Genomic DNA, 26,758 nt, shown 5'->3' on the forward strand with positions numbered 1-26,758 from the left:
CTACTTGGGAAACTGTATAGACTCTTCCAGAGGGTACATGTCACTTAAATATGGATTTGAATATGGCTCCAGTAATGATTATCCTAGTAGAGGGGACCTGTTTATACATCACAAACTGTCTGGAACAGTCAGCAGCAAGAAGCTTATTTGAGGTGGCTGCTTTCCATTTTACTTTAGCAAAAGGCCTTTAAAAAGAAAACAAAGTGACTCAAAAGATAGGATTAATTTCTCCTTCTGCAGCTAAATACATAAGCAATGAATGTAAATATTTGATAAGTGAATATAAAAGGGCTCTTATAAGCACAGAGTCAATAAACAACCTCAATAAAGTACAGGAAAACAGTTTGCATTTTGCTTGGTATGATGTTTTCTTTATTCAGTTAAATTAACAAACCATGATTTCATCATTAGTCAACAAGAGAGTAGAGAGACCATCAAAGCAAACTACAGGAGAGTCCAGACCGATCTGTGCCAAACAAATGTTCGTAGCTAACAGCTGTATTATCACTGATTCTAATTTACGCAGCCAGGGTTCTCCTTTCATTTCCTAAGTGAGATGCATGTCATCTTACATGATACAGACACCCTCTCTGCTGCTTGAGCAGTGAATCAGGTCAGTTCTCCCCTCTGGGTAGCCTCACCCCTCTTTGTAGGTGGGGAGAAGTGGCCTGCTAGAGTTTTTTTGTTATTTTTTTTTTAAAACAACTTATAAGCCTCTTTCTAAGGTTGTATGAGTCCATTAGTAAACTATCCAGAATTTGAATGAAAAATACCAGTTTGTTGTGTCAAAACCTTTGGATGTACAGGTTTTAAATTATGAGCTTTCTTCCTTTTCTTGTTTAATACTTAAATAAAACCTTGAGTACTGAAGCATAGGAAAGAGTATGCTGTTGTCTTGGCCTGCTAGCTGAGATTCTTTGATTCATTCTGCAGTAGATTTATCTCCTCAGAGCTCAGGCTGAGAATGAACCGATCCTAAGAAGCCCATCCATTTAGTCCACCTGGTTAGTGGGACATGTAGTACCTTTGACTTGAGGATTCCAGGCTTCTTCCTATCAAAGCAGAGCCCTCCCCCAAAATCAAAATCTTGATTTTTTAAATTTATTTGAGATTAAAAGAGAGAGTCTTATGTAACAGAAGGAGGGCTAAGTGTACAGGGCAGTCGCTCTGGAATATCTGTTAGCTGTGGATGGTGTGTTTGGCCATCAGAATTCTGCTCATAGCAGAGGGTATATAACCCCAGGAGAACATCTGGAGAAGAGAAGCAGTCCTGGCTCTGCCACTCAGTGGGTCCCTGTCAGCAAGTCATTTCTTGACCTGAGTCATGCTTTTTTTTCAGCTCTAAAATGGGGTAATAATTCTTACCTCACAGGATCACCATGAGGATTAAATAATGTTTGTGAGAACAAGCAGCACAAAATAGGTGCTCAATAAATGATAATGTTCAACAGTTGGAAAACAGAACCAACAATGAAAGGTTAGAGACAGTATGAGAGAAACGCCCTTAAGGATTCTTTAATTCCATGGTTCTTAACCCTAGCAGCACATTAAACTACCCATGCCCATGGGCTCCACTGCAGACGAAGATGATCAGAATCTCTGGGGGCAGAGCCCAGACAAAGAAAACGATTTTAAGTGCTCCGGGAGCTCCAACGTGCAGTCATGTCAGAACCATGAAGCCATCCCCTTCACTAAAGATGTGGAAATTTCAGCCAAAGATAAGTAAGAAGAGGAAAGCTCAAGATCATTCTGCCAGTGGTGTCAAGGCAAAAGCCTTGGACATAGGCCTTCCATGTTCTAATCGCTCACCTCTGTTTCCTTGAAGACTTCATAGCCTCTGATTTCCAGAGACTTCAAGAGCAGCTGTCATGTTCTGGCCCATTGGCTCATCAAATGTTGCTGAAAATCTGTGTGTGTGTGTGTGTGTGTGTGTGTGCGTGCATGTGCGTGCACAGGAGTCCCTCTGCGCACGGTCAGTCTGGTAGGGAAGACAGCTGTTAAACAAGAGCAGTATGAGAGTTACGTGGGATCAGAAAAGTGGGAAAACCAAACCCTATAGCAAGGGTGTATCTAGAAAGCTAGCTTCTCAGAGGAAGTGGCAAAGGTAGGGCTGGAAAAATGAGTAAGCAAGGAGAGGGAAGACATTTCAGGCAGAGGAAACAGCTAATACAGAGACACGGTCATATTCCAGGAAGGGCAAGTGGTTTCCTGTGCTGTAGTGATGAGTGTGTGGTGGTGAGAATGGTGGTGGAGGAGAGGGGCTGGAAGCATAGTCAGAGGCTGCATCGTTTTTCACAATCTGAATTTCACAAAGTTTTGAAATTGCTATTATCCCTTAAATTAAAGGAACTGCTTAGATGCCTTGGTTCTGTGACTTTCTGGTGCAGATCTGAACAGACTGATTTGGTCTGTTATTTCTGGATATTTCAGAAAGACAAGAAATGTCCAATTATACATATTTTGGGCATTTCTATTTCTATCATAGAACCAGTAGCACAATGAAAATCAAGAAAGGAGAGGAGGAAAGAAGCACAGAGTCAATCTGTTTGGGGTTTAAGAAAGGAAAATATATTGGAAAAAGCATTCATCTTCAACCTGTTTATTGAGATCTCTACTAGAGAGTTTTCCATCTTTTAAAAAAGGTGGCATATCTCTGAGAAGGAATCCACCCCAATATGTATACTTAACTAATCAAGAAAAAGAAATGTCTCTGAGAAGAAACCCATCCTAGAAATATGGGTAATTAACTAATGAATAAAAAGAAAAATTTTACCAGACTTTAGAAACTCTGTTCAGGGAGCAACAGCCTTGAATAAAGAGGGCACAGAAAGCCTTCCATGGTCTTTTTGTCCTGTATAACAAATTATTTTCCATGCAAAGCTCCAAATTGCATTTCCTACCCTGCTGCATTGCTGTGAGCATGATTCTGGTACATTGTGGCTCTTCCAGGGATACTCCTGATATCAATCGTGAACACTATTCAGAATGAGGATGGGAGTCAGAGTTGATGTGTGCCAACATTCCTGCTGAGAATTAGCCCAGTTCCATTATGTGTGGGCGAGCCCCTGGTTCCTCGCCCTTGCCTGTTTGAGGTACACAGATACAGCTGAGAGACTCTGCAGGGAGTGCCAAGTTAAGACACCCCATGATAGGAACATTATCACTTACTCTCTCATAATGAGCTCTTTGTGGGAAACCGAAAAAGATCAGGTTTATCTACCATTCAGTGCAGCTGTGGTGCCTCTATGAAAAGCGAGGTCTGCTCAGTAAGACAAGAAGAATCCAGAAGAATTGGATTCTTCTGGACAGACTCTCAGAATGAGCAGGAGCCCTGAGTCTTTTTTAACTCTTCCAACTAACTGGGGTACTAAGGGCCAGAGTGACTGCTTGGTTTGTGTCTTCATTCATCAGTTGAAGAAACTGAGGCCCAAGGAGGTGAAGTGGCTTCCCCAAATCAAAGGTTAGTTAGAGGCCAAGCCAGAGCTTATAGAAACTAGGTCTTCTCACTCCTGTGGGCCAAACTGTCATCCATAAACCTGGTTACGATTATAATTAGCTAGGTTGTCAGAGATAGGACAGGATGTATAATAAGAGTATATTATGAAATCTTTTCTGATTTGAAAAAAAAGATAATGATGAACTTGGTCAAAATTTGTTCTCTGTGCCTTTATTCTATTTAATCTGTGTTCACATACAAGATTTAATTTCTCAAACTGTGTATTTCTCTGTTTTATCTCACAGGTTGCCTTTTTATCAGAATAGGGCTTGGTGTTACGAAGTCCACCCCTGTTGACTTGACTTGAACCACTCAGAAGACCTGTGCATCCTGGCAGCCTCATTTATCTCACCTCATGCTCCCACCTTGTAGTCATGTATAAATATGACTGGCGTAGCACATACATATCCCTGCGGAACTTACTACTTTTCTGAGATGGGTCACTTAATCCCAGGCCTTTGTTTGATGTCTGTACTTCATTCTTTCCTGGACTTTCCTACCCCATAGATTTTAACTTTGGAAACCTTTGCATGGGATTTGTACAAGTAATATTTTAGGTTGGTTTGCACAGGACCTATCATATTTTGTAAGAGTTGGCTCTCACATGAACTCTTTATTTTTAAACATTACTCTTTCCTGTTAAGAATTCCCTGCTTTGGAGTTGCATCTCTTCTTCGTATTGTCTCTTTCCCCCTTATGGTAATGACAGTGAGGAGTGCCTCCCTTCAGGGTCACTTAACCTCATTCCACTCGCAGGGAGAATTCATGAGTAGTAATATGTTCTCCAAAGAGAGTCTGACCTGCAAACTGAGAGTATTATGGGAAGGCAGATGATACCCAATCACGTAATTAATGAAGGTTTTTACACCTAGCCCACTTCTGTGGGTGGGGCCCAGAGGAGCCTGACTCTGGGTTATAACAAAATGCTGCACAACTATAATTTCACTGTTCAGATCTAATATTAAATCAGGCCCAGATTTTTCTGTACTTATTGAACACCTGTTAGGTTTACATGGGAATCCTCTTAGCTGTGAGCTCCTTGTGGATAAGGAACTGTGCCTAGCATTGCACTTGGCACGTAGTAGGAGAACCAGGAGTAAGTGTTGAATGAAGGGGATTGGTGAACAACTGGGGTTTTTCAGAGTATCCTGTCCTGAGGCCACTCCAGATGGAAGTGGTTCTCCTGTAGCGTAACACATCCAGTTCTTTCTTGAGGTTGGGCTGCAACTTGATCTTCTTCCAAAGATGAAAAGGAAAATCATTATTCATCTGAGATTTGCCTTTCGGTGTTTAACACGAATTTGGTTTCTAAAGAAAAAATGGCAAAGCACTGATGCAGGAAAAATTATTCTTTAGGTATTCTTCTCTGATAACCACAGACTGAGCAAGATTTTTGTATAGTTACTGTAGCCATGAAAATACTAATCATTGGACAGCATTCCTAGTGCAACAAATATCAACCCGTAGGGCACTTTGATGAATGTCGGGGAGCAGAGCTAACGGAAATGTAATGCTAGTGAGTCAGCACTCTGTTTACCAACTCCACACATTTATTCAGCATCTTCCTATGTGTAAAATCCGTGATTTCTCCTTGCTTTTGTTTGTTTTTCAAATGTCAGTCTGAAGGCGGAATATACCTTTTGTAACTGATGAACTGTGGTCATTATTTGTGTCTATAAAAAGTGATATTCCTCCTCACTTTTAAATTAATTTGGAGTTCAGGGATAAGGTTTTGGTGGTATGTGGCATGCATTAGGTGCTCAGTAAATATAGAAGGGGAGGCAGAGTGCTGGGAGGAGGTTAAGGGAAGGAGAGGAAGTGATCCACACTTGGGCCCTGGAGTCAACCTGCACAGAGTCCAACAGGCTCTGCGAGTAACTGCCGGGTAACCTGGTAACATCCACTGACTTCTAACCTGAGTTTAATATTCTTTAAAATGAGGTAATACCTACTTTGTAGGGTTTTTGAGAGGCTTAAATGCATGAATACATGTAAATGTCTGATATAAACCAACTCAATAAATGCTAGTTTTTAAAATATAATTAATAATAATGTTCATGACGTCCAGTGGTTATCTTCTTTGAGAAAGCGCTTGTCTCTTTATCTTCCTGGACTTTGAAATGAGTCCCCTTCAGTTGATATGGATTCCTCAGGGCAGAGAGAGACAAGCACAGTAGAATTGCTCAGAACAGGCAGCTGCAGGCCACAGCCTCCTCAGGGACGCCCCACGGTTATATTGCCCTGCTGCCCTCGTGTGGGTTCCCCTCTGCTAGGTTCTCAGGCTTCAGTCCTAATCTCACCTGACTGCTGTTCTCTTGCCAGGATGGAGGGCCAGATTCTCCTTTCCTTTGTGTATCCATACTTTCCTCTTGCAGGAGAGCATGTTTGCCTGAGAACGGGGGCTTCATTAGCCCGTCTTCTTAGGGGGTTTACCTGGAGGTAGAAGAGAGACAAGCCGGCCCGGTGGGGAAGGGCCGTCTGGCTGTGGGCTGATGTCTGCCCATTAATCCTTAGGGCCAGATGTTGGTGTTTCTTAAACCTTTGATGAGTAACAGTGTTCTGCATCTAAGAGACTCTAATTTTACCTCTTTCAGAGACATCACTATTTTTTCACCAAAGTTAGATTTCCTCAGAATGAGAGTATATTTTCTAAAAATGTTTTGGCACGAGGTAGAGTAACAATAAAAACATGTAAAGCATTTAGCCCAGCTAATGAGCGATACTGGAGACTGGTGGCAAGTCAGAGGGCTTCCTCAGGGTTTTCCTGAGGTAATTGACACGCACAGAGAGTGTAGGGGCCCTGGGAGGAGACCTGCTTTGGAAGGTTCCGCCCCCGACAACCACCTCCATTTCTCTGCGCCCAGCGTGGAAGAAGGGGCCCTGGCCTCTCATACCTGCGTGCGGCTAACTTGTGCAGGCGCTTACTGCGTGCCAGTCTGGGTTCTGAGGGCCATTGACCCTAAATCACTTCATCCTCAGGACACCTAAGTTCTGGGGTGGATATGGTTTTTAGCTCCATTTACAGAGGAGGGAACGGAGGCTCAGAGAAGATAAAAAATTTCCCAAGGTCAAACAGTCGTTAAGTGACATAATCAGTAAAAAAAACAAAATGCAGGCTCCAGAGCCTTTTCTCTTAACCGCTACTCTACTATACTGCTTGAGGAGTTACGCGTCCGTCCTGAGGATCTCAGGCAGGGACCAGAGGGGTCCAGCATATATTTAGCATTTTTCTTCCCCAGCCTTTTTTTTTTTTTTAATTTTTATTTATTTATTTATTTATTTATTTATGGCTGTGTTGGGTCTTCGTTTCTGTGCGAGGGCTTTCTCCAGTTGCGGCAAGTGGGGGCCACTCTTCATCATGGTGCGCGGGCCTCTCACTATTGCGGCCTCTCTTGTTGCGGAGCACAGGCTCCAGACGCGCAGGCTCAGTAATTGTGGCTCACGGGCCTAGTTGCTCCGCGGCATGTGGGATCTTCCCAGACCAGGGCTCGAACCCGTGTCCCCTGCATTGGCAGGCAGATTCTCAACCACTGCGCCACCAGGGAAGCCCCCCCAGCCTTTTAAAATACTTTATTTTCAGTGGGATTCCAGGCACAAGTAGCAGTCTTCATCTCAACGAGGGCAAACTGCCTGTAAGAGCTATAGGGTGGCCCAGCACTTTCCGTAGAGTGACCTCTGCCCTCCATTAGGGCAGCACCCTGTCACAGGCCAGGTGCCCTGGAAGGGGTAGCTGAGATGGAGTTTGCCGTGCAGGTTATTTATTAGGGATCCCAGCCAAAGGGCAGTTGACACAACGGGAAGTCGAGCTGCAGTGCAGGCCTGATGTCCTCAGCCAAGCACCTGGCTGTGGGGGAGCAGACGTGGTCTCTCAGAGCTGCCTAGTGGTGGTACCACCGCCACCATCAGGTGGTGGATGTGGGACACCTGAAGGAGGGCATCCCCTTGGGCAAGGAAGCTCTTTTCAGCTGAGGTGACTCTGAAGGAGCTGACAGCATTCCTTGTCACTGAGGCAGTGCCTTCTTCCTTGAAAGGGGGCTCTAGGTGCTGCATCCGTGTTTCCATCTTGACACTTTCAATTTTATTAGCATTGTGAGTCTACACAATGGGAAATGCTTTCTTCAAATTCAGCCTCTTATTTGCTTGGATTCTAGGTAAATAGGCATTGCACAAATAAAGACAGATCCTCAGCTTTCTGGAATCCTTTTACTATAGCCCTAGGCAGAAGCAAAGGTATCACATCAATATATATATTTGGACCATGTGATTAAAGTCATACCTGGCACTTTTGGAGGCACTTAAAGAGTTTGTTTTACGCTCATCATGTCTTTCAAGTGGAGCCAGTTGGCTTTTTTCTGGAGGCCAGAGTCCAAAGCTAAATGTCACAATGCAATGATGGAAAATCTCTAGTTACATTTTGCTTGCCAGTTGTCTTTTAGAGAAATCTTTCAGTGATTAAGATTCCAGGTTTAACCCCCTTTTCCTTGCTCCTTCCATCATGATACTAAAGCAGTCTTCCAACTCACTTCAGAACAGACATTAAACTGCATCCCAACTGACTTATATCTTGTCCACACAAGTTGACCACAGGAGTTGTTCCTGTGTATCCGGTGGGTGCTTTGCCCTGCAGGATCCATTACTGCTGTGTCCCACTGTTGCCCACAGCTGGCTCTGGCCACTGACGGTCTCAACTGCAAGGTGTGCAAAACCTTTCTCCATTTCCCTTCTTTCAGGTTGGAAAACTTATCCAAGAAGCAGCTGGAAGAAGTAATTTGAAACGAGTAACTCTGGAACTTGGAGGGAAAAGTCCCAATATTATTTTTGCAGATGCTGATTGTAAGTCAACCACAGATCTCTTACGTGGCCTGGCACACTGGCCTGCAGTGCTCACTTTTATTATCTCCACTTTCAACAGGACACTAAGAAAAAGGTCTTTGAAGCTAAGTGGCATTCAAGGAGAAAAATCTAGACCCTTCCTTTTAAGGAGAAAATAATATTGGTAAAGGCCACTTATCAGTTGACAATCAGATAGAGTTTGTTTTCTAGACATAGTAAGACATTTTGACTCTGTCTTGTTGTAAAATAGGGTAGAAGAGGTGAAGCCCTCGTCGGTGTTGTATAGTGGAAAGAGCCGTGGTCTAAGCCTCTGAACACTGGAAATATAACCTCTGCCTAGATTCAAGAAACCTGAAATGTCTCATGTATGCCTGGTGGCTTTGTAGATCATTAAAATTTTTTAGTTCACTAGCTCTACCAATGTTGTCCCAAACCCACACCCCCTTCTCTGTTTAGCCATCCCCACACCTTTCTGTTGCTCCCATGGCTTTTAGTCAGGATGACAACACACTATGGTCAGTTCTGTATGAATAGACCTCAATTGGAGGTGATTACACCTTGGCAGTAGGACTATACAGAGGCCTAGAGCTATAACCTAGAAACCCCACGTCTCCAGGCAGGATGCTCTCTAGTCCACTCTGCATGGGTGTGCTCCTCATGTTTGGAAAAACTTTCCAGGGAATGAAATGACAAAACCTCTTTCAGGCATCCTTTTTCTTCTTCACATCCTGCCAGGCCAGCACTGCTTCCTCAATTTCACTACTAGAGAGATCAGAGAGCAGAAAGCAGATTGCCTGAATTTCAGCCCCAGCTTGGAATTTGCAAGGAGTTCAGCTTCAGCTTTATACTAGTTGTCAAGAGGATCAGAATTCTGTACCTAAATTCCTATTAAGGTGTAGGCACTCCACTGACAGTACATTGATTCATTCAGTCAGTGAGTCATTTAGCAACTAGCAGACACCAGATTTATTAATACTATATTGAGTATTATTTAGTATCTCTTATTTTCACATGAGATGTAAACGAGTTACCATATGCTACTATACAATTCCATGTAAATACAGAGGAAATTTAGTGTCTTCAAAGACGATCATTGCTGTTACAGTTTAATTTGCCAAAATACTAATTAAAAGTATAGCTGCAAGGTCCTATAGATTAGGGATTGCAAATTGGCAGTCTATAGGCCAGATGCAAGGTATGGCTATGTTTACTTCTAAGTATTACACAAAATATTGATTTCCGTTTTTTCTTAAAACTGGAAATCTGGCATCCCTGGGCTATGTTTATGCATAGCAACAGCCAAATGCAGTACTTTCCTTCTGAGTCTCTGTCACATTGCTTTACTATTATCTGCCTAGCCCCTTTGGTTATTGGGGTTTGAGACTCCTGTTATAGATAACATGGTCTAATCCCTCTTTTTACAGAAGAAAGGGATTCCAAGAAGTGAAGATGTCCAAGTTAACACAGCCAGTAACGTCAGGGTCTGGTTAGAACTAGAACCAAGCTGTGTTCTCAGTCCAGTGCTTTTCACTGGGCTGCTCACGGTTCTGCTCTGTGGGGAGCATGACGTTACACATGGGACTGTGGGGAGGGAAGAGGCTCGGTCCCTTGGGCCCCTCCACGGGCAAAGCAGTGTTGAGAGCATGGCTGTCTCCTCTTGTAGTGGACCATGCCGTGGAGCAGGCTCACCAGGGTGTGTTCTTCAACCAAGGCCAGTGCTGCACTGCAGGATCTCGCATCTTCGTGGAGGAGTCCATCTATGAAGAGTTTGTGAGAAGAAGCGTGGAGCGGGCTAAGAGGCGCGTTGTGGGCAGCCCCTTTGACCCCACCACCGAGCAGGGACCCCAGGTAGAGAAATCATAGACATGCCCGTTCTTTTTTTTTTTTTTAAACATCTTTATTGGAGTATAATTGCTTTACAATGGTGTGTTAGTTGCTGCTGTATAACAAAGTGAATCAGCTATACATATACATATATCCCCATATCCCCTCCCTCTTGCGTCTCCCTCCCACCCTCCCTATCCCACCCCTCTAGGTGGTCACAAAGCACCCAGCTGATCTCCCTGTGCTATGCGGCTGCTTCCCACTAGCTATCTGTTTTACATTTGGTAGTGTATATATGTCCATGCCACTCTCTTACTTCATCCCAGCTTACCCTTCCCCCTCCCTGTGTCCTCAAGTCCATTCTCTACATCTGCGTCTTTATTCCTGTCCTGCCCCTAGGTTCTTCATAACCATTTTTTTTTAGATTCCATATATATGTGTTAGCATATGGTATTTGTTTTTCTCTTTCTGACTTACTTCACTCTGTATGACAGACTCTAGGTCCATCCACCTCACTACAAATAACTCAATTTCATTTCTTTTTATGGCTGAGTGATATTCCATTGTATATATGTGCCCCATCTTCTTTATCCATTCATCTGTCGATGGACACTTAGGTTGCTTCCATGTGCTGGAAGTGCCGTTTCTTTACTTAATCTCTGATGAACACAGAAACCAGACACTCTGGTGGAACCCGACAAAGCATCATCTTCCTTTTTCTGCTGACTCCTTACTCTTCTTCCTCATCTGTCTTCATGGCTGGAAATATAGCCAGTGAGGCATTGCTTGCTTACGTCTTGTGCTTCTCTTTCTGTTTCTAAATTTTATCCTTGAAAAACCAAGAGATTAGGATTGCCTTAAGGATATCTTGAACTTTGGGGGTAGGTTGGAGTCTCTCAGCTCCAAAAAAGGACCCAGGCATGGCAAGATGGATCTTGACTAGAACCCAGCCCCAGTCCTTAACTGCTGGATTCAAGACATCCCCACAGGTGCCACAGTCAAGGAGGGCAGGTATCTCTCATTCCCAGAAACCCATTTATACTTTTACCAGCTGCCAAGGATTCTCTCCACTAACCTGACCTACTCTGGCATGACCACTTGCAGTTTGTAAATGTGTAGGGAATGGAGAGCTGTCTGCTCTCTCTTCTGCCATATGGTTCTCTCTTACTCTGAATGCTTCATGCACTGTGGTGGATGAGGAGGGCCACAAAGGTCCCTGCCGGCTGCACTCTTGAGCTCTGCAGGTTCTCCATGGTCATCAAGGTATATTTCCAGTTGGAACTCTGGTTTTGAACTGAGAATTTTTCAAGGAATATGTAGACCAGATCTCATGTGGATCACTAGAGCATGGGTTTTCCTGATAAGCAACATCTCCTTAGTTTTGGGGCCATTTGAGAGAAGATTGAAGTTGTAACAGCAATTCAAACTCAGGTGAATGTAGGTTTCTTTTTTATTTACCGTAATAATTGAGTGGTAAGTCTATAACTCGGGGGCTTGCGGGGGGCGAGAATGACCTTATTTTATGGACTAGGATGCTAGCTCTCACTCTTGAAACTTAATCCTTTCCTCTGATGGTGTAACAGTAGTTCCATAAAAATATACCCCAATATTCATTTGTTTATAAGGTTAATTTTTACTTATGTAAACAGTGAATAATCAATTAGCCAGTATCTCCATCATTTAGAAATATTGCTTAAATCTTGACCTGGTACTTACGATTTGGCAGTATCATCAGAGCAGTGCATTCACTGGAATTCTTGATGTATTAGGTTGAACCATACAAAATTACCCTTTTTCATAGGTCAAAAATGGTTAATTAACAGCAGTTCCATATGATTTGACTAGGTATAATGAAGCTTTGGCCAAAAATCACAAATGAGAGAGATTCTTGAGCACTTGCTTATTTCCATTTTCATAGAAGATTTTACTTGGAGTCATCAGGCACTTTCTTCTGTAGATTGATAAGAAACAGTACAACAGGATCCTGGAACTCATCCAGAGTGGTGTGGCCGAAGGCGCCAAGCTGGAGTGTGGAGGCAAAGGGCTGGGCCGAAAGGGGTTTTTCATCGAGCCCACGGTGTTTTCCAACGTCACCGACGACATGCGGATTGCCAAGGAGGAGGTATCACGTAGATTTTAACAGCAGCCACATCTTCCTTGGGGTGGTTTCCAGGGCATTTCTAGTAGACAATATCAGAGGTTTAGTTCTCTGTATTTTATATACATTGTACAATAGCAATAAACATGGCTATGAAAATCCCCAGTTTCAAGAAATAAGTTAGACGAAGAGGCAAGCAAGCTAGATGGAGGCCAGGTGATGTGCTTTATGATCTCAATTGTTATTAGCCAACAGAACCATCGTAAAAGCCAATCACTGGTCTCAGTGATACATTGTCAACAGTTCAGTTCCCCCAAATATGGGTCATTAGGCTGTTAATCAGGAAATAGAAAGCACCCAAGCATCCTCACGCTTCTGTAGGAGAGGACCAGTTGCAGATCAGCCAACTCTCCAGAGCGGTAGTTCTCAGTTCTGGAGCAGTGCCTGGGGGATCATGGAGAACACAGCTTTAGAACACACTGTGGAATCAAGTGTTGCCAGGCAGGGTGGGGGAGCGGAGGAGTTAAACTCTAAGGGTAGACTTATGTAATCTTATTCTGGGAAAGTTTGGGATATTTTTACAGTTATGTTCTGCTAAACTTAAACATCATTTAAATGATGAAGGCAGAATAAACTTGCCTTGAAACGTAGAAAACAGGTGAAAGGATGGCGAAGCAACCATGTTGGGTCAACCTATTTTATTGCAGATCTTTGGCCCCGTTCAGGAAATTCTGAGGTTTAAGACTATGGATGAAGTTATTGAAAGAGCCAATAACTCAGACTTTGGACTTGTAGCAGCTGTCTTTACTAATGACATCAACAAGGCCCTCACGGTGTCTTCTGCAATGCAAGCTGGGACTGTTTGGTAAGACCAGAGTCAGTCTCGTTCTGGCCATAACACATTCCATGAGGGTGGGAGGGGGCTTGTAATTCTCCAGAGCCTGCGTGAAATAAAAGCATAGGCTCTGGAAGGATGGGGGAGACCGAAGACTTCACCCTGAGAAGGGATACTTCCTATTGGCTAGATCAGGAAATCAAAGTAAATCTTAAATTATAAAATTTTCATGTGGGGAAAAAGGAATTAAAAAATAGAACTTATAAAAGAAATATCATGCCAGTGGGATTGTTTCTGTGTAAGCAGAATACACACTAACAGTACCATGTTTTCTTCTTTCAGGATCAATTGTTACAATGCCTTAAATGCCCAGAGTCCCTTTGGGGGATTCAAGATGTCTGGAAATGGGAGAGAAATGTAAGTGTCCAGAGTTGCTGGTGCCTGAAGAGAAACAGGGTTGCGAATAGCAGCATAGAGGGGCACTCACAACAGCAGTGAATTCTCTTACTCTTATCCATTCACTAAACAAACACTTTGTTGAAAACATAAATGTATAAGCAAAACACACATTACAAAGATGAATAAAACACAATAATACCCTTACCTTAAGTGGGAATGGAGAAAAATTCATGTACCAATAATTCCATGTAATAGGTGCTATTATACAAGTATGTCAAATATCTTGTTAAATACAGAGGAAAAATCAATTAATTTTGCCTGATGAGGTCACAGAAGACTTCACAGAGGAAATAACATTTCAGTTTCTTAGGAGCAGGCATTCCAGGCAGAGGGAATAGCAAGAACAAAGGCATGAAGGCATAGCAAATACAGAATAGTCCAGACACAAAACAGAGTTTGGCGTGTTTAAAACAGAGGTCACCAACTGCCCACCCAGGGACAAATCTGGCTTAGAGAAATGTTTTGGGTTTTTTTTCCTTATAACATTTTAAAAACCTTTACCTGACATTCAAAATGAGGAGACTTTCCATAAAAATCTAGATTTCTTGCTTATTTTCATTCCCCCAAAGCAAAATTGCTGTAGCTGTGAGCTCTGCAGTTTTCCCTATTCCCCATCACGCCTGCTTCTGGGAACTGAATATTGGTTGTGTTAGTTTTGCACGTACCCAATTCACTCACTGTCGCCTGCTCAGTGCCTATAGGATCTGTGAGTCTGGGGCTGCAGAGCCTAGGGCACAGGATGCATGGAGGAGACTTGCTGAGGATACAAGTGGAGAGGTTGCTTTAAACCCAGTCTCAAAGGGTTTTTAAAGGGCATACTGTGGGAGCTGAGGGGATACCAAAGTTTTAATGGCCAACATTCTTGGTGTATAGAGGATGTTTTGGCAGAGATTACAGGAAGATGACCCATTACAAGGATTTTGCAATAACAATAATAGGTATTAATTAAATGCCTGCTCTGCATATGGCTTTATTCTGCCTTCTTACCTAACATTGTCTCATTTGCTTTTCACAGTGATTCTATGGGATAGGTACATTTATCTTTATCTTACAGATGGTTCAGATGAGGAACTAAGGGTTGGAGTGGTTAAGTATCTTGCCCAAGTCTCACAGCCAGTAAGTGGCAGATCTGAGCTTTGAACCTAAATTTTAGTGGCTTAGTTTCCATGATGTCTGGCCAAGGAAGCATGGGAACCAGGTATAAGGACTCTTCCGGGTCAGAATCAGAGCTGGGCTGCCCTCTTGTGATGCTAAGGACCTGAAAAATGGGACTGTGGCAGAGGAAAACTAGAGGGATTGCATTTGCAACTTCATACATGAATGCATTTTTAGAATTGCTTTCAGAGAATGAATGGTAGCTAGGGTCTTCCTGAGCTGACATCTCCCCTCATCCCAAAAAACTTTCATTTTCCCTCATTTCGAAAGGAACTAGATCCATGTTTTCTAAATCCTGTGATTCATAAGAGGAAACATCTTCCATGCCTGTTCCCTCTGGCATTAACTGAGTGCATACTTTTTTGACCAAATGCTTAGTTCGCAATCAATCTGCTAAAAAGTACTGAGCACATACATACTTTGTGCAAAGCATGATGCTTGGTCTGTAGGGGAAGGTGCAGCTCATTAAATTACTTAAAATTTTGTTGGATAAATGAAATATGCAACATTGAAAGAATCAAAAGAATTCCAGAAAAGCCTGTGGAGTGGTAGAGGAATTCAGGGGTGATAGAGATCGTTGTGAGCTGGAGAAGTCCAGGAAACCTTTAGATGTGATCTTTTATAGGGATTTGAATTGGCCTTTAAAGGAGAGGAACATTTGAGTAGATGAGGAGAGAGGAATAGTTTTTCATGGTTGGTGGGCAAAACAGGATAGCAGTGGGGGAAGAGTGAGCAAAGGCATTGTGGGAGAAATAAGTATGGTGTTTGGGGGGAAGTGCAGTGAACCCATGACTAGCACAGGGGATTTACATCTTCAGATACTGTAGCTGGTAATTTCTAGTCCCGAGCCATGAAACCATGAAGTAGATATAGCTCTGAGGCTGAGAGCAGAGTTTCTAGAATCACACTGCACAGATATGTACCCTGGCTCTACTGCTTAATACCTGTGCAGCCTTGGACAAACTATTTAATCTCACTGAGCCTCAGTTTCCTCATCTATAAAATGGGAATAATTATAGATAGTACTTAACCCTACAGAGTTGCTGTGAGGATTAAATGTTAGAATCATGTATGCCAAACATCCATCAAGGTATCTGGCAAACCTTCAGAAAATGTGAGCTACTATCATCATTATTGATCAAGTAGATGACTGGTTAATGTAGGCAGTCCTTCTTTTTCTTAATAAATGTATTAAGAAAGGGAGAAACTGCTCTTGCTTGAACCTTTGCTTCTGGCCTTCAGTGCCTCCCACTTGCTTTATAGCCAGAACCCGTACCCAGTCTGGATCCTATTTGCTAAGTTATTAGTATTCCTTCAGCTTTTATAAAGTCTTCATGTACTCTGAGTATCTCTTCTTAACTTGCACATGGCCTTAACTTTCTGCTTCCACTTTTCAAGATGCATTCAACTTCTTTCATTTCCTGCCCCTGTGGTTGTGCTCTCCCAGTCTCTGAAATGTTGGGGCCATCGCCGGCTCTGGGAATGCTGCTCACATTGACTGTTACAGATCATTAACAGGGTGTATCATGGGCATAAAATACACTTGAAATAAATAATTGCTGGTTGATGGTTTCTCATCTCAGGCTAGCCCTGGACTCTCATCACAGGCAAGCCTCCTACCAGGATTCGGGCTTGGGACATTGTTCAGGCGCAGTCTCTTCCTGTCAGAAACATCGCCCTCGCCTAGAAAGAAGGTCCAAGAGACAGTTTGGCTGTGTCAGAACCACACAGAACAGTGGCCTTTCTTGACTCGTCTCATGGGCACAGTAGTGATTTGGCCTTCCCAGTGCAGTTAAAAAATAATTAGGAAACAGTGCTCTTTGATGAGACTCACTTCATCTTATCTAAATTATATGAGTCTTTGTTCCTGTTTGCCCCCAAAACATGTTTTCTCTTCCTTAAATGACCTGGAGTGGTAGGAAATGCTTCAAATAAAAGAACCTGCCCTGTCCTGGTTCCGTACTCTTCTTCTCATTTAATACAGTCCTGGAAACTCTGCTTAGCCTTTCACCTGGACGGAAGTGTTTATCTCATGGCCTGCAGGATCCATGCAGCTTTGGTCCCTGACACCTCCTTGCCCACCTCTAAGAGGAACAGAGAAGGGCAGTAGCACTTTCTGGAAACAAGCTCCAAGGAGGCTATCAGAGCCCCTGAGTGCTACCCCACAGAGAGCTGTGGAGAGGGCTGCCCTCTACAGGTTTTCCGATGGGCTGGCCTCTAATTCCCAGGGTCAGAGACTTGGGCTGAGTTTCTCTCAGTTCTGCTTGTCCAGCTAATTCCATCTATTTCAGCCTTCCCATCCTTTTCTGTCTCATTTAAGCTCTCCTGAGACAAGGGGTCATAGAGCCCAAACTATAAAATATGTATCACAAACCTAGGGGATGGAAAGAAAGCTGTGAACCTCAGCATTTTAAAAACTAAGGACACATGCTTTGAAGATGAGAAGTGTTGTTCGGATACTCTTGAGTCAGTGTGTGTGTGCACAGCATGCTTATGCACAGAAAGTCACCTGCAGGCTGGGAGAGGGGCTTTCTAACCCTGCCTATCTGGCGATCCACTCTCAGAGATTCTGATTTAGTAGATCTGGGCTAGGGCCCAGGACCTGCATTTTTAACAAGCTTCTGGAATGATTCTCGTGCAGGTGGTCTGGGGACGCTGCTCTGAGAAATGCTGCTGTAAGTCAAAGAAAAGGGCAGGGAAATATACACCCTAAGCAGAAATCCCTATTTGTTTTATGCGTGAGTCTGAGTGACTTCCTAAAATGGCTGGCTGAGAGACACCAAAATCTAACATCTTACCTTACCTTTACGTATGCCGAGTTTGGTTCATCTTTGCGAATATAACCTAGTCTGGCCAAGAAGCAGGAATACAGGCTTCTAAATGTGCTGTGCCCTGACACATGGCCCAGCTGGAAAGGTGACTATACAAAGAGATTGGGGCATGTCAATAACAATACGTCTGCCTTTTGTGCAGTAGTGGACTTCTTCCTTAACTATGGAACTATGTGCCACAGAATTTAACTGGATTGAGAAAAATTTAAGTAGATTTGAGAGAAAGACCCTGGAATGAGATGGCGAAATAGCTGAAGAATCCAAATGTCAGGGACTGGATTCCGAGACCTTACAGCAGTGTTGCTCAAAGAGTGGGTCCAATAGCCACCCGTCTCATGGTCTCTTGGGCTCCTCCCCAGACCTGCTGGAACAGAATCTTTGGTGGGGGATGGTCAGGAACCTACAGCTTAAGCAAGCTTCCTGGGTGATATGTGTATATTAAGGTTCAGGAACTGATGTCAGAGAGACGACCGGGTGCCAAGAGGAGGGAGAGAGTCAGCTGGAGTCATACAGCCAGTTAGTGCAGAGCCGAGTTGGCACTCCTGTCTGCCGACCCCCACCCTCAGTGTTCTGCTCCACGCGCTGCCCTGAGACCTCTCATTGGCTTTCCTTGAGGCCTGGGCCCATGGGCAGTATTTCCTTTCATGGCAGACGTGAGTCCACTCCTCCATCTCGGAGCAGGCTGTGTGCCGGCCACGCAGCAGATGGCCGCCTGGGACCCGAGAGAGGAGCACCTCCAGTCCAGCAGAATTTTCCATTGCTTTGAGCACCCAGAGATTTGGGATCCGGCAGTCACACTCGAAAGCAAGGTTTCTAGCTCTGTAGACTTTCTTACATTTCTCACAACCTGGTTAGAGATCTGAGTGGGAGGAAAGTGGTTCAGGGCCTGCCCCAAGTGCGTGCACAAGCGAGGGAACAAGAAGGGAGTAGCCACGCTTCAGACAGGAGGCAGATGATGTCCGTGATGAAGAGACACATGCGCAATTGCCCAAGGGCAGGAGAAAGTCCAGCGAGAGCCAGCGCTGAGCTGGTAATAAAGAGACAGGCTGGACAGAGCGGGTGAGGGCGCCACATACTGAGTGGGGCAATCCCAAGTTTATTCTTCCCATTCCTGCACGCAGAATGGCCAGTGCAGACGAGAGAGCAGCATGCCGCCTGAGTCGCTGACGTTCTGGGGGCTGTGGGGGAGGAGGGGGGCGCGACCACTCAGGTGCCCTGGCGCTCAGAGGAGCTGCTGGCACAGCGAGGGCAGCTCTGTGTCGGGCCAGGGAAGCAGAATGTATCCTTTACAGCGGGTCTTCACCGTAAAGCCCAGTTGCAGTAACTTTGTACCTCTTATATAAGACTGTTCTTAAAAACGGCCTTTCTTATTCAAATATATCTCTAAGCGTTCTTTTATGTTTTCTTCTGGCAGAGATGGGCTGTCAGCAGGGTGGAACTGGGGAAGAGGGGGTAGGAAGAAGCCTGCCCCCCCCCTTCCTCCCTCCCACAGTTATCAAGTGCCTTCTTCCAGCCTGATGCTGTGGGCCGCACGCTAGGTTTGGGGGAGGACAGAAAGCAAGATCAGGAAGATGCAGATTGGTGGGGGAGACAGAGACGCTCGAGCAGCCCCCGCCCTCCCTCCTGGCATGACAGGGCTGTGGTAGAGGTGGGTACAAGGTGCTCTGAACACAGAGGAGGAGGGGCGCTCCTTCTGCTGAGAACTTGAGGAGAAGCTTCACAGAGGAGTGACTTTGAAAAGAAGAAGAAAATGTCAAGTATTTTGCAGAAAAAAATTAAGAGAACATGCTTGATGTGACAACGAAATCGAGAAAAGAAAGAAAGGCAATTAAAGAGAGGTAGGAATAAGAAGGAACTAGAGAAGAGAAGGGAAGAAAAGGAGCACCGTAGCAGTGAGGCTTTTCCACGCGCCAGCGCCCTTCAAGCAGTGGTCGGAGGCGCTGTTTCTCCTGGGGCCGCCTAGGCGGGTGACCTGGCTCCCGCTCCTCCCTCTCAGGCCCGGCCACCCACGGGCCCGTCAGAGGCCGGGGCCCATTATCTACTTTCTCCTGCACCCGGCCCAGCACGGTGCTGCCCCATAGTAACAGTGCAATAAACGTTTGTTTGCCAGATGACAGAAATCCTTGGTCCCTGATCAAGGCCCCAGAGGGTGGCACGAGCCAGGAGGGGAAGTGGCCGAGGGCAAGTCTCGGGAGACAGCTGACTCACACTTCCCAATTCCTATCCCGTCCGTTGTTTTGATTTCCTCTTTCCCCTGACTCTGTGGAGGCCGCAGACGGTATTTGTTCAGGGTTCTGTCTTTAAGGCATTGCGTGTGATCTGTACTCTTCTGTGGTGGGCCTTTGGGTATCGTTTCCGCTTATTAAACCGAAGGACCAGTGAGAAGGAATGTAGACCATCAAGCCGAGAGGACCCTCGTGGTTTTCTTTCAGGTAAAGCGGACCGGGTCTCTAGGAGAGCCATTAGAGCACAGGCACATCCTGGGCGTCCAGTGGTTGGAACAGGGTTTTTGAAGAGGAAAGCCCATGTTGGGCTGCCTGGGCCTCTGGTACCTGATACAGCCCGTTTCTGTTTTTCAGGGGAGAATTTGGTTTGCGAGAGTACTCCGAAGTTAAGACTGTGACAGTAAAGATCCCCCAGAAGAACTCTTAAGATGGCCAAGAAGGAAGGTGAAGGCCAGCCTGCACGACTCTCCCCCTCTGCTTTCCCTGTGGGGCCCAGCTCTCAGGAATCCAAACTTGATACTCAGTCCTTACTTAACGATTTAAATGACAGCAGGTAGGCCAGGCCATTCGCAAACCAGTCGGGCGTGGTTTCTTGGCACCCTGTGAGGGATCACCTTAACAGTACCAAATATTGGGGAAAGTGGGATAAAGGCACGAGGAGTAGCTGTGGGGCATACCCAGTATTTCTTTCTGGGGTGAGGGGCTGAATGAGGGAGCTGTATTATTTGATGCCTTCTGTCACACAGGACTTTGCTTGTGAGCAAAGGTAGCCTTTCCATTGTCTTCATTTCCCCCTTCCAGGCTCTCCCTGCTCACGCACCCCTCCCGCTCCTCCAAGGAGATCTTAGCTGAGCTCATCTGGGGCAGATGTTTGGGCCGGGAACAATTTTCCAAGGTTTTGCAGCCAAATTACCATTTCATGTCATCCATTTCTTCAAAGCAAAACATGAAATGGTTTCAGTTAGAGCCAGACCAGACTGAAAATGCCAGGAGCTGGTACACTGCAGATGTACTAAGGAGAAAGAACTTGGGATATTCCTGACCCAGTCTGGCTTTCTTACATCCATATATAACATGAGTGAAAGATCAGGAGATGGAGCTCCAGAGATCATCATGTGTAGTTCACAGCCTCAGAGCTCATCACTGCATGGTTTGAGGGGGTAAGAGAGAGGGACGTGTGTGTGTGTGCATGTGCGTGTGCGCGCGCGTAAGCACGCATCTATGCATTTAATTCCTTCTTGGGCATTCTGGAATAAGTCAGGGGGTGGGTTGTTTTTCATGGATTGATCTTTTCCAAAGCTTGTCTTTAAAATCAACCAAAAACTGATCTGAGCGGACTTGAGAATTTGGAAAAAGGTAATGCTGGGTGCCTTGTAGAAATAATTCCATTTCCAATACTGCTGACAATTCATACTAAATGAATTATCTCTGCAGTTGGAATCTATAGCTTCTTCCGCACTGGCCCTCCCGCCCCAGTCCCTGTCCCTGTCCCTGGTGCATGCCACCTCCCAGTCCCAGTGCTGTGGGTGTCACTTCAGCCTCCCATGCCCTAGATCCACTGGCAGTAACCTTGGAAAATCTGGCCAGGCTCGGAGGTTTCCTTCTCCATTTGTAGAGTTCCAGTGTGCCACGATTGCCACGCTGCACCAGATCTCCACCTGTCACGCCCGTGGCTCATCCACACACCACTCTTGCTCTTGGCCTCCCAAGGGGGAAGCATGAAGCAGACTAGCTCCCTTTCCTCCAGCCACGCGCTCCTCTTCTGCTTCCCACTGAAGGCTCCATCTCTGACATGGGCAGTGTCAGCTTCCTTTCCTTTTTCCCTCTTTCCAGCTGCCAAATCCAATTCATTCTCTAACCTAGATGAAGATCATTTATTTAAAAGTACCAAACATAACCTAGAATATATGAAATATGGGCAACACATATATAGCCTTCTGTATTTAATGGTTTTCTGCTTTCTAACCATACCGGCTTTCTATTTATAACCCTTGACTATTCATGATGTTTTAAAGAAACCTCTCCTTGCTGTTATTGACAAAGGACAGTGGCCAGATGCCTTGAGAGATGCCACATTTCTGAGTTCTTTCGTGTGAATGTCATGCTCTCCTCCTATAGCCTGTGTCCCAGTGAACATATCCATTAACCAGCTAGTTACCTTTGAACTGCAATATAGAATGTGAAAATGAAGATTTATTTCTTTTAATTTACTTAAAAAGAAACCTCTGTGCTAGCAATAAAGCATTTATATTGTGTACTCCTCGGGATCATTTGGCTGTGTTTATCAGTGTCTCTGTGTCATACTGAGTCCATCTAGGTCCTTCTCTCAGCTGCTGGGCTTTTCAGGTATGTTGCTGCCTCTGGGTACTGAGCAGAATTTGGAGGGTATTCTTGCCATAAGGTAAACAAGACCCTTATTTCTGACACTGTTTAAAATCCAGGTATACATACAGTTCTGTGTGGCAAACAAGTATAACCATGTATGAAACATATGAAATGACAATTTTCATCCAAAGGAGCCTCTGTGAAAGCTAACACGTAGAGGAGTCTTCAGGCCTGTTCTCACAAACATGGACCACGTGATGAGAGCTCACATTTGCTAATGGCATTTATCAGTAGCTTTATTTTTATTTACCGAAGTGGAACAAAGTCAAAAACTGACAACCTGATGTAATATTTTTGCAGCTGTAGAAAGGAAGCTGTAAATGGTGATAGTAGGACCAGCCAGAGCTTGTTTGCTTTCTCTGTGTTCTCAGGGTTGTGCTTTTGGAGAGCGGTTTCCACCCTTTAGACCTGCACATCCCCTCCTTCCAACCGTGCTTCCCCACCCAAGTCCTGGTCAAGTGAAGCAAAAACAAAAACTGATGACTTAGACACAAAGGAAGTGAGACCCGGGGAGAGACATGTTGCTCTGGACTGGGATTCCTTGCTCTGACTGCTGGTATCTTGTTCCTCAGAGGAACAAACTGGGCGTCAGAGAATGCTGTCCCTGGGGCATGGGGTGAACTCTGAAACGTAGGCTGTAGGCTTTCTGCGAATTTACCTCGTGTTCAATACTCCGGGCATCGGAGAGAAAATGAGAACAAGATGGACACAGAGTAATCATGTAAAAGTCCTTTGTTAGGTGCCAAGTAGATGTTATAGATAGCAGGAATCTGGAATAAAGTAAGGCATAATTTGACAGTTCTTCAAAGCATAAAGTCCCTCAAACCTCATCCATTTATGATGCTGACATAAAGGAAAATGAAGAGAGATGGCATTTTAGGTGTCATTAATGAAACCAACACAGAGACACCAACTGGTGATTTGTCATCGGCACTACATAATTACAGTCTTTTTGTTAACCCCTGAGATTTTCATTGTACCTTTTCCTCCGAAACACCCTCAGTGCATTCATATTGACAGTGTCTTTCTTTTTAATGACATTTTAGATAATAAAAGACAAAAATATTGCAATGTAGGGAGTAAAGAACAGAAAGGAACAGTGACTCTACTGGAGTGTGTCATTAAAACAGGAAGGCACCCAAGAAAAGAGGACAGCCAGAGACAAGTTAATGGAAGTGGTGGGTTTTGAACAAGGCTTGAGGAAGGAATGTAATTTCAATAGGCAAGGGAGCAAGAAGAAGGCATTCCTGCTCCAAGGAGTAACCTGCAGAGGCACAGAGGTGAGGAAGGCCAAGGCATGCTTTTGTGATAGGGGATGGACCAGCAAGAGCAGGTACCACATGCCGTAACTTGGTCAGATGGGGGTCGGCCGGAGAGTTCCATGGCACTGCCCTGCTCCATGCTCCTGCCAGCCTCAGAGCTCCTCAGAGCTCACAGGTGGCACATGCTACATTCAGTTAGAAGAAACTAGAGCTCTATTTAGCTAGCTGAGGTCAGGGAGGAGGAAACTGTCCGTGTAATAGGTGTTAAAAGAGTGAGTAGAATTTGTAAAGGTGTGAAGAGGAGGGATAGCAAGACTGCTGGGAAAAAAAAAAATCTCCCCACAGAATTTGTTAATGTCACATGGGCTGCATTCTTGGCAGGGGGAGAGGCACAAATAGAACAGAAATGCCCATTGTTACTTACATGTGTTTATATAGCTATTTATTCACTTTTCTAGGTTTTTTTTTTTTTTTGGTTGACTAATGTCCCAGAAATATTTAGTCAGCAACAGCAATGCTTAAAGTATAACAGAAAAAATGAAAACAACAAAATCACATGAATTAAAAGCAAGAGTAAAGGAAAAAACAAAACAAAGGTGAGAAACTAATGCAGCCAAAATGAGACCAGAAAATACACATTCTACAAATTCCTATCATCACTCGTCTTAGGGGAATCTGATAATCTAGTGAGAGAAGAGCCAACACCGCAGGCCAGTAATCCTAAGAAATTAACCTCCCTTCCTCCCTCCCGTCCTCTCCTCTTCCCTACCTCCACAAATGTTCACTATGCCAGATGCCAGCACAGGTGCTGGGATACAGAGCGGGCCAGGCATGGCTACTGCCTTCGTGAATCTCATGGTCTCATATGGCAACTCCGAGCCAAGAGTTGGTAGTTTTCTTTGCTATCTCGCTGTAACTCCTTGCCAGGCACATACATTCAATTTATGGAAGGATAATGTAGAACCTTTTCCAGGTCCTCTTGGTAATCCAGAGTGACAACTTTGCACACAGAAATAACCGATTAGCAACATCGCAGAGTGAAAAGCATCAGAGGGTCAGAGAAGTGATCAGAAGTCCTCACCTGAAGTCCCTAACTGGCCATTTGCAAGTTGTGTGTCTTTGCGTAGGTCACTTAACTTCCATGGGCCTCCACTTCCTCCTGTGTAGGATCCAGATGATCATTCCTGCCCTGCCTACCTCACAACGTTGTGTGAGCATTAAACAACATCATGGATGATGTATCTCTTCTGTTGGTCTGAGATGTCATGCTGCACACATACAACTCTAAACAACCACAAAAAGTACGAACAAGATGACTCTGTTGCTTTGCTGCTCAGTCCATAGGACATCAGAATCCATCATTTCTCATCCAGTGTTGAGGCCATCATGTAGAACCTGACTCTTTAGGACGGGTTTCCTGTGGTTTCCAGGAGGCCTCCTTTCCCAAAGGTGGACCTCATCTGAACTCCTCAAGCCAGCTGGGAGTAAGGCGGTGAATGCAGCTCCAACTGTTCCCCAGGTTTTGGTTGTGTATATTCAGTACATTGTTCCGACATTCTATAGGGTGATTACAAGATCTCCAAGCTCTGGCCGGACTGTCTGTGCCACCCTGAATGTTTTACACAACAGCTGCTCCTCAGTGGGGACCAGCTGGGAATGAGAATGCAGGGAAGTCCACTCTGGAAAGGCATGAAGCCCTCTTCCTAAACATGTACATTGTCTAATCCTCATTTGCTTATTGGACAGATTAAAGGGAAAATCAGCCTGCCATTTAGCCTTTGATGTGGAACTCCTGGATAATGTTTCCTTTGGCCATTTACGTAGCAAGGAGGAACTTGAAGCCAGCATGGCGCAGGCGCCATTACTGCTTTAGCAGGAACGCCTCTGAATGGTTTCAAGGTCTTTTAACCCTGCTTTTTTGGTTTGTTTCTCAAGAGCAGGTCCCTGTCTTCCTTCTCGTGAAATGAAATATATGTTATTTACCAAGTCGGCTCGAGTTGACTAATTTGGTTTACTACATGGTTTTGTTACCGACCCTTCCAAGTCAGTCCCCAACAAGGATCTTCCTGCCCCGTGTCGTCTGAACCAACAGAATGAGACTGAGTTCGGTTTAGAAGCAAAGGGAAACTCTTTTTTGATCAGAGAAGGGAAAGGCGCGCCCTCCAGCTCTGGAGTCCAAACGCTTCCCCGACACGCTGTGGGCGGGCGTGGCTGCTTTATAGGGATCCTGTCAGCTGGGAGGGGGTGGGGTCCTAGGGTGTGGGGTGGGGTGGGGTGGGGTGCAGGCGCAGGCGCAGGCGCAGTTCAGGGCTCCAGATCTCAGCGCCGGGGGCAGTGTCTCTGCGCACAGCCCGCCGACGCCGACGCCGCCATCTTGAATTGCAGTGTTGCGCGTGGCGCTTCTGCTCACGTCCGGGAGCTGTGGTGCTGGGCGCTGCGGTTTTGCCCCAGGAGCTCTGGTGTGAAGGGCCGGTTGAGAGGCCTCTGCACGCGGCCCCCTCTGAGCAAGAGCAACCAGACTAAGCACCAAGAAAAAGAAAAAAGGTTAGGCTTTATTTTATTATCCAAACTATTTTTATTGCCTGGGAATGGTTAATGGGCTTTGCCGGTGACAAGTCCCTCCTGTGTCTTTTGCCCTGCTCCTCATTCTTGAGGGCACAGGTCCATTGTAACTGCTTTCTGCTGATTTGGGGCGGCGTCCTGACCCCGGGCGGAGGAGCAGGACTTCTCCCCAGCTGCTTTTAGACGTGCTTGATTGTCCCAGGCCCCCACCCTGACTTTTCGCATCCCTGAGCGAACGGTCTAACAACCTCTTGGAAACAGAGCACACCAGACAGTTTCAGATAGCAAGAGACTAATGGTAGACTTTATCTTACCACCCTAGATTCCATCTTATTTATCCCGGGGACCCCAGTGGGCTTTGCCGGTGACCATTTCCCCAGCCTGTTTTGCAGAAATGTGCAGCTGATTTCATAGTTTATATTCTGAGCAGGTTAAAAAGTACACCAACCCAGGCACCCCTGAGCTGCAAAGAATAGAGACCCCTCCAATCCCTACCCCTTCTGGAGCCAAACACGGGGATTCCAGGACCCTGGGAAGACCTCTCTCTTTCCGACTCCAGGCAGGTGCATCCAGTTTAATGGAAGGATAATGTAGGACCTCTGCCCAAGTCCTCTTGGATGATAACCTAGAATAAGAACTCTCAAGACGCCCATGGGGTAGCCAGTGGATAGCAGTGAACATGAACCCAAGTGCTTTGTTAGTTTGCCAGAGCTTGGCAAACCCAAGGGAAGGGTCTGTTTGTTAAACAGCCGGGATCCTAGTCTCCATTTCCCAAGTTAGGTTCATTCATAAA

At 45.1% G+C, this 26,758-nt stretch overlaps 1 protein-coding gene across 2 annotated transcripts in view; it reads left to right on the forward strand.

The window, feature by feature from the left end:
* The window catches only part of ALDH1A2 (aldehyde dehydrogenase 1 family member A2), a 103,156-nt gene extending 81,176 nt beyond the window's left edge, over positions 1-21,980 (forward strand). For both annotated transcript variants that reach the window (XM_007165940.3, XM_007165941.2), the window contains exons 8-13: positions 8,227-8,329; positions 9,993-10,177; positions 12,111-12,275; positions 12,959-13,116; positions 13,429-13,503; positions 20,111-21,980. In XM_007165940.3, coding sequence (XP_007166002.1) covers positions 8,227-8,329; positions 9,993-10,177; positions 12,111-12,275; positions 12,959-13,116; positions 13,429-13,503; positions 20,111-20,183 — 759 coding nt within the window. In that variant the 3' untranslated portion in view covers positions 20,184-21,980. The remainder of the gene's footprint in view (positions 1-8,226; positions 8,330-9,992; positions 10,178-12,110; positions 12,276-12,958; positions 13,117-13,428; positions 13,504-20,110) is intronic.
* Positions 21,981-26,758: the final 4,778 nt, after the last annotated feature.

The sequence above is a fragment of the Balaenoptera acutorostrata genome, chromosome 3, assembly GCF_949987535.1.
Source record: "Balaenoptera acutorostrata chromosome 3, mBalAcu1.1, whole genome shotgun sequence".
Classification (NCBI taxonomy): domain Eukaryota; kingdom Metazoa; phylum Chordata; class Mammalia; order Artiodactyla; family Balaenopteridae; genus Balaenoptera; species Balaenoptera acutorostrata.